At 50.4% G+C, this 8,156-nt stretch overlaps 1 protein-coding gene across 1 annotated transcript; it reads right to left on the bottom strand.

The window, feature by feature from the left end:
* Positions 1-1,103: 1,103 nt before the first annotated feature.
* Positions 1,104-7,825, bottom strand: LOC135536397 (amyloid-beta A4 precursor protein-binding family A member 1; the record flags this gene model as incomplete). The annotated part of the gene is made up of 5 exons (XM_064962745.1): positions 1,104-1,242; positions 3,515-3,655; positions 4,457-4,576; positions 7,347-7,559; positions 7,646-7,825. Coding segments are annotated over 5 exons (726 nt in total), but the record flags the coding sequence as incomplete, so codon positions are not given.
* Positions 7,826-8,156: the final 331 nt, after the last annotated feature.

Below are 8,156 nucleotides of genomic sequence, written 5' to 3'. Positions count from 1 at the left end.
GGTTGTAAATCATTGAGTGGGTCATTTGTTTGCTGTTCGGGGTTTTCAGGTTGGGTTTCTATACAGCACTTTGAGACATCAGCTGATGTAAGAAGGGCTTTAGAAATACATTAGATTGAATTTGATTGATAGTGTACCTCCTCTGGATGAGATGAGTTCAGACAATAACAGATGTCTGGGCATAGAGAAGAGAGAAAGCAGCTTGGAATGCTGGATAAATCAGCCCAAATCTCAGCCATAAAACATACCGGAGCCAAAAGAAGGGGAAAAACTAAAGTTGGATAGTTGGGAATGATTTGTTTTCTTCATCTGTTCTGGCGGGCTACCAGGGTCTTTCATCCTCTGCCTCGACTCTCGTTAATGTTAGCTGGAAGGTGTGGAATGTTATGAGGAAGAATATGTGATTGGTTGTTCAGAGTGGTAACACTTGTTAATCAGCAGGTTTCACACTCCTTCTCTTCTTGTTTGTGTTGTGGGAGAACACAGAGGTAACCCTAACATATCAGATGAGTGCAGCTGGCAAGAGAGAGGGGGAGAGAGAGAGAGAGAGAGGAGAGAGGAGGGAGGGAGGGAGGGAGGGAGGGGAGGGAGGGAGGAGAGGAGGGAGAGAGGGAGGGAGGGAGGGAGGGAGGGAGGAGAGGGAGGGAGGGAGGAGAGGGAGGGAGGGAGGGAGGGAGGGAGGGAGGGGAGGGAGGGAGGGAGGGAGGGAGGGAGGGAGGGAGGGAGGGAGGGAGGGAGAGAGGGAGGAGAGAGAGGGAGAGAGGGAGGGAGAGAGAGCGAGAGAGAGGGAGGGAGGGAGAGAGAGAGAGGAGAGAGAGGAGGGAGGGAGAGAGACGAGAGAGGGGAGAGGGAGGGAGAGAACGAGAGAGAAGGGAGGGAGAGAGAGAGAGAGAGAGAGAGGAGAGAGAGGGAGGGAGAGAACGAGGGAGAAGGGCAGGAAACAACCCTCGGAATGGGAGGGGCTTGAACCAGCCCACCTCTACTCTCCACAGCAAAACAATCGGATTGGAGAGTAATCCAGAGCACATGACAGGTCCACTCATAAGGCTATATAAGCTTCATTTTCCAATGGTGAGCTGGGGTTTTGGGGAGAGGGGAGGAATTGCCTCACACACATAGGGTGCAGTGATGCTAGGGGTCAGGGGACAGGATAGAGTCAGAAGGTCGGTTCTACATGTAAACGGGTTGCTCCTGGGCAGTTAGCAAGCGGTACATGGCAGCTGGCATCGTCTTCATGTGAATCTGTGGAACAGAGAGAGAAAGAGAGAGAAAGTCAGAGGTGAAGAGTCATGCTGATCATAGTTATGAATCTTACCCCTAAGCTTTAGCATCAACCCTAACCCTAAACCCTAGCCTCAATTATAACCCTAACCCTAAACCCTAGCCTCAATTATAACCCTAACCCTAAACCCTAGCCTCAATCCTAACCCTAAACCCTAGCCTCAAACCTAACCCTAAACCCTAGCCTCAAACCTAACCCTAACCCTAAATCCTAGCCTCCAAGCCTAACCCTAACCCTAGCCTCAAACTCTTAACCTAACCCTAGCCTCAAACCCCTAACCTAACCCTAGCCTAAACCCTAACCCAAACCTAATCTCAAACCCTAACCCAACCCTAACCTCAAACCCCTAACCTAACCCTAGCCTCAAACTCCTAACCTAATCCTAGACTCAACCCTACAAAACTCACCTAACTGACTCAAACACTAGCCTAAACTAACAACAGCCTCACCACTAGCCCCTGGCACTCCAGCCTCAAACCTAACCCTAACCCTAAACCTGGCCTCAACCTGGCCTGGCCTCAGACCCTAACCCTAGCCTCAAACTCTAACCTAACCCTAGGCTCAACCCCTAGCCCTGGCCTCAGACTCCTAGCCCAACCCTAGACTCAAACCCTAGCCTAGCCTCAGGCCCCTGGCCTGGCCCTGGCCTCAAGCTCCTAGCCTACTCTGGCCTCAAGCTCCTAACCTAGCCCTAGCCTCAAGCCCCTGGCCTAACCCTGGCCTCAGGACCCCTAACCCTGGCCTCAGGCCTAACCTGACCTGGCTCAGGCCCTAGCCCTAGCCTCAAACCCCTAACCTAACCCTGGCCTCAAACCCCTAACCTAACCCTAGCCTCAAACCTCCTAACCCTAGCCTCAAACCCTGGCCCTAGCCTCAGGCTCTAACCCTAGCCTCAACCCTGGCCTCCAAGCCCTGGCACCTGGCCTCAAACTCCTAACCCTAGCCTCAAACCCCTAACCCTAGTCTCAAACTCCTAACCTAGCCCTAGCCTCAAACCCCTAACCCTAGCCTCAAACACCTAACCTAACCCTAGCCTCAAACCACCTAACCCCTAGCCTCAAGCCCTAGCCTAGCCTCAAACCCCTAACCTAACCCTAGACTCAAACCCCTAACCTAACCCTGGCCTCAAGCTCCTACCCAACCATGGCCTCAAACCCTAACCCAACCCTAGCCTCCAAGCCTCCTAACCCAACCCTAACCTCCCAGACTCACCCCTAACCTGGCCTCAGACTCCAACCCCTGACTAGGCCCTAACCCGCCTAACTAACCCTAGCCCCAAACCCCTAACCTAGCCTCAACCCTAACCTAGCCTCAAACCCTAACCTAACCCTAGCCTCAACCTAACCCTAGCCTCAAACCCTAAAGCCTCAAACCCCTAACCCAAAGCTAACCTCAAACCCCTAACCCAACCCTCGACTCGGACCCCTGGCCTAACCGTAGCCTCAACCCCTAACCCTAGCCTCAAACCCCTAACCTAACCCTAGCCTCAACCCTAACCCTAGCCTCAAACCCCTAACCTAACCCTACCCTCAACCCTAACCCTAGGCTCAAATCCCTAACCTAACCCTCAACCCCAACCCTAGCCGCACTACTAACCCTCAACCCTAACCTCAACCCTAACCCTCAACCCCTCAACCCTAACCCTCAACTCTAACCTCAACCCTAACCCTCAAACTAACCTCAACCCTAAACCTCAACTCTAACCCTCAAACCTAAACCTCAACTCTAACCCTAGCCTCAACTCTAACCCTACCCCTAAACCTCAACTCCTAACCTCAACCCTAACCCTAACCTCAACCCTAATCCTAGCTTCAACCCTAACCTCAACCCTAACCCTAACCTCAACCCTAACCCTAGCCTCAACCCTAACCTCAAACCCCTAAACCTCAACTCTAACCCTAGCCTAAACCTCAACTCAACTAGCCTCAACTCTAACCCTACCCCTAAACCTCAACTCTAACCCTACCCTCAATCCTAACCTCAATCCTAACCCTAACCTCAATCCTAACCTCAACCTCAACCCTAACCTCAACCCTAGCCTCAACCCCAACCCTAACCTCAACCCTAGCCTCAACCCCAACCCTAGCCCAACAATAGTTGAAGGTCTAGCAGCAAAACTGGAATGCTTTGATAAGCTGAGACAGTAATAACCCATTCATACAAGTCTGGTTTATCTCTGGTAACATATTCTAGGGTTAGAAGCACAGGAGGACCTTTGCCCTGTGACCTCACCTCTCCCACGGCGTTGGACAGGATGTGGACAATCTTCTCGTGGGGTGTGGCCACTACGCTCTGGCTGTTGATCTCGATGATGCGGTGGCCAACCCTGACTCCTCCCCTCTCAGCGATGCCCCCCCGCATAAGGCTGCAGATCTGTTAGTGTGGAGGAGAAGGTCCATAAAAGACTATTACATTCAGCCATTCAGATGTTCAGCCATTCAGACATTCAGCTGTTATTGGCAGATAGGTTTGGAACGCTTTCTTATTGGTCTATTAACTAATTTACAGTCTGGTGATGTCACCAAGAAGGCCAAAACTACATCCCACCAAAACAGGCTTATATTTCAGACAGTCTTTTCAAACAGCTCTTACTCTAAAAGGGCATTGTCATAATTTTCACTTCACATTATTATTCCAACCTCATAGTGTGTAAACATATATAAAACACAGGTACATCATGTTTTTGACTGCACTGGGCCTTTAAGAATTTATATACTTTTTTTAGTCCATACGTGGTTGAAATATGTCTTCTGCTTTTACCCAACCCCTCCGACACACACACACACACATATATATATACATATATATATACACATACATATACATATACATATATATACATATATATATATATATATATATATATATATATATATATATATATATAGTTTGAAAGGCTGGAGCAGAGCATAAATTGAACTAAAATTCAGCTATTTAGTTTCAGCAAAAGCATGACTCCATCACTTTTAAAGGGTTGCCACTACAGTACACAGTATACAGTACACAGTACACAGTACACAGTATACAGTACAGAGTACAGTACACAGTATACAGTACACAGTACACACAAACAAACAAAATGTTTTGACCTCAAAGCAAACAAAGTCAAGTGCCCAGGAAGTTTGGGGCTCATGACATCACTAGACAACACATGGTCTCCATGGCGATACCCACAATGCCATTCTGTACGCTGAAGCCCAGCTGGTATCTGAGGTCAGGTCGTCTGATGAGCACCGTGGTTACGGGAGGACACCGTACGATGTTCAGCTTGATACGAGACTGGTTCTTCAGACCCTGCCCAGGAGAGGAGAGACAGGAGTCAGACCCTAACGGAGGTGAGAGATGTTCAGTGTGAAGGCACTGTAGATGTTGGCTGTGTGTACTGTCCTTGGCATTCACTTTCTTACGTAAAGAGAAAACGCCATTACAAGAGAATGAGAGTGTACAGAGAGAGAGAGGAAAGAGAGAGAATGAGAGTGTACAGAGAGAGAGAGAGAGGAAAGAGAGAGAATGAGAGTACGGAGAGGGAGTGAGGAAGAGAGAAGAGAGAAGAGAGAGAATGAGAGTGTACAGAGAGAGAGGAAAGAGAGAGAATGAGAGTGTACAGAGAGAGGAAGAGAGAGAATGAGAGTGTACAGAGCAGAGAGAGAGGAAAGAGAGAGAGAATGAGAGTGTACAGAGAGAGAGGAAAGAGAGAATGAGAGTGTACAGAGAGAGAGAGGAAAGAGAGAATGAGAGTACAGAGAGAGAGGAAAGAGAGAGAATGAGAGTGTACGAGAGAGGAAGATAGAGAATGAGAGTGTACAGAGAGAGAGAGGAAAGAGAGAGAATGAGAGTGTACAGAGAGAGAGGAAAGAGAGAGAATGAGAGTGTACAGAGAGAGAGGAAAGAGAGAGAATGAGAGTGTACAGAGAGAGAGGAAGATAGAGAATGAGAGTGTACAGAGAGAGAGAGGAAAGAGAGAATGAGAGTGTACAGAGAGAGGGAAGAGAGAATGAGAGTGTACAGAGAGAGAGAGGAAAGAGAGAGAATGAGAGTGTACAGAGAGAGAGGAAAGAGAGAGAATGAGAGAAGAGAGAGTGAACGAGAGAGAATGAGAGGTACAGAGAGGAAGATAGAGAATGAGAGTGTACAGAGAGAGAGAGGAAAGAGAGAATGAGAGTACAGAGAGAGAGAGGAAAGATAGAGCTGATCAATAAAGGAAGCATGGCTGCGGGAACATGTTTTGGGGTGGGGGGGTTTTAATATTTTTTAAATTGTGATTTATAAGACGGTACCCTCAGCCCCCCTACTTCCCGCGGCTTTGAAAGGAAGGAGAGATATTCAGAAAAAATAGATAAACAGAGGAGTGTGTGTCCTTTACTACCCTCTAGGTAGACAGCTGTAGTCTCACCAGAGAAAGAGAGTGTTGGAGAAAGAGAGAGGGGAGGAGGAGAGCGAGATAGAGGGGGAGGAGAGAGATATAGAGGGGGAGGAGAGAGATATAGAGGGGGAGGAGAGAGAGAGAGGAGGGAGGGAGAGCGAGAGAGGGGAAGGAGAGTAAGATAGAGGGGAAGGAGAGTGAGAGAGGTGGAGAGAGAGAGCGAGAGGTGGAGGAGAGAGATAGAGGGGAGGAAGAGAGAGGTGGAGGAGAGAGAGAGGGGGAGGGAGAGAGAGAGAGGAGGAGGAGAGAGAGAGGGGGAGGAGAGAGAGAGGGGGGAGGAGAGAGAAGAGAGAGAGAGGAGAGAGGGAGAGAGAGAGAGTGGGGGGGGGAGAGAGAGAGGGGGAGGAGAGCGAGAGAGAGGTGGGAGGTAGAGAGATATAGAGGGGAGGAGAGAGAGAGGTGGGAGGAGAGAGATATAGAGGGGGAGGAGAGAGAGAGGGGAAGGAGAGAGAGAGAGGGGAAGGAGAGAGAGAGGGGGAAGAGAGAAGAGGGGAAGGAGAGAGAGAGGGAGGGAGAGTGAGATAGAGGGGGAGGAGAGTGAGAGAGAGGTGGAGGTGAGAGAGAGGAAGGAGGAGAGAGAGAGGGGGAGGAGAGAGAGAGGGGAGAGAGAGAGAGAGAGGGGGAGGAGAGAGAGAGAGGGAGAGAGAGAGAGAGAGAGGGGGAGGAGAGAGAGAGAGAGAGGGAAGGAGAGAGGGAGGAGAGAGGGAGGAGAGGGAGAGGAGGAGAGAGAGAGGGAAGGAGAGAGAGAGGGGAGGAGGAGAGGGAGAGAGAGAGAGGGAGGAGAGAGAGAGAGGGGGAGGAGAGAGAGAGAGGGAGGAGAGAGAGGGGAAGGAGAGGGGAGAGGTGGAGGAGAGAGAGAGAGAGGAGAGAGAGAGAGAGAGAGAGGGGGAGGAGAGAGAGAGTGGGGAGGAGAGAGAGAGAGAGAGAGGGAGGAGAGAGAGAGGGAGGAGAGAGAGAGAGGAGGAGAGGGGAGAAGAGTAGAGGGGGAGGAGAGAGATGAGGGGAAGGAGAGAGAGAGAGGGGAAGGAGAGAGATAGAGGGGAGGAGAGAGATAGAGGGAAGGAGAGAGAGGGAAGGAGAGATAGAGAGGGGAAGGAGAGAGAGGGAAGGAGAGAGAGAGGGGAAGGAGAGAGAGATAGAGGGAAGGAGGGAGATAGAGGGGAAGGAGAGAGATAGAGGGGAAGGAGAGAGATAGAGGGGAAGGAGAGAGATAGAGGGGAGAGGGAGGAATAGATAGATACCTTAATAATGGTCTGGCAAGTAGAGAGGGGTAGTCCTACCAGACTGGTCCTGTTGATGGAGGGAGAGAGATAGAGGGATGGAGGAGAAAGAGATAGAGAGGAGAGGGAGGGATGGAGGAGATGGAGGGATGGAGGAGAGAGAGATAGAGGGATGGAGGAGAGAGAGATAGAGGGATGGAGGAGAGAGAGATAGAGGGATGGAGGAGAGAGAGGGAGGGATGGAGGAGAGAGAGAGAGAGGAGGAGAGGGAGGGATGGAGGAGAGAGAGATAGAGGGGAGAGGGAGGGATGGAGGAGAGAGAGAGAGAGAGGGAGGGAGGGAGGGAGGGAGGGAGAGATAGATAGATAGATAGATAGATAGATAGATAGATAGATAGATAGATAGATAGATAGATAGATACCTTAATGATAGTCTGGCAGGTAGACAGGGGTAGTCCTACCAGACTGGTCCCGTTGATAGACATGATCTGGTCTCCGATGTTCAGACGACCAGACTTCTCAGATGGACCAGCATGCATCATGTTGGCGATGATGACTGTGGGCAGGATGGAGCCCCACCCACTCTCCACAATCACCACGCCCAGAATGTCACCCTTCTGCTTCTCAATGTAAACCTGGGGAGGCACAACCAATAAAGTGTGTGTGTGTGTGTGTGTGTGTGTGTGTGTGTGTGTGCGTGCTCAGTGACTGACAGACTCACATCTTTGCAGTTCTCAGACTTGGAGAAGTGTATGAGGTCATCATTGTACATGTCCTGAGTGTTGAGCAGATCACTGTATTCTCTCTGACTCAGATCCTCTGGGTTGATGCCATTGGCCCTCAAGAACTCCTGGTACGCCACACTGAAGGCCTGGCCTATAGACTGGGCTATCAGCTGGGCCTGGAGAGGGAAAGCAAGAGGTGGGGGGAGAGGGATAGGGAAAGTGAGAGAAAGATAGATGGAGGGAGAATAGAGGAAGAGATGGAGGGAATGAATCAATGTAGAGAGGTAGAGAGAGAGGAAGAGAAAGATGGAGGGAGTGAGGAGAGAGGAAGAGAAGGAGGGAGGGCGAATAGAGGAACAGATAGGTAGAGAGAGAGGAAGAGAAAGATGGAGGGAGGGAGGAGAGAGGAAGAGATGGAGGGAGGGGGAATAGAGGAACAGATGGAGGGAAGGAATCAATGTAGAGAGAGAGGAAGAGAAAGATGGAGGGAGGAGAGAGGAAGAGATG

The sequence above is a fragment of the Oncorhynchus masou genome, unplaced genomic scaffold (genome assembly GCF_036934945.1).
Source record: "Oncorhynchus masou masou isolate Uvic2021 unplaced genomic scaffold, UVic_Omas_1.1 unplaced_scaffold_6137, whole genome shotgun sequence".
In the NCBI taxonomy this organism is placed as follows: Eukaryota; Metazoa; Chordata; class Actinopteri; order Salmoniformes; family Salmonidae; genus Oncorhynchus; species Oncorhynchus masou.
Note: the sequence above shows the minus strand (reverse complement) of the source record. Positions and strands in the feature narration are given on the sequence as shown.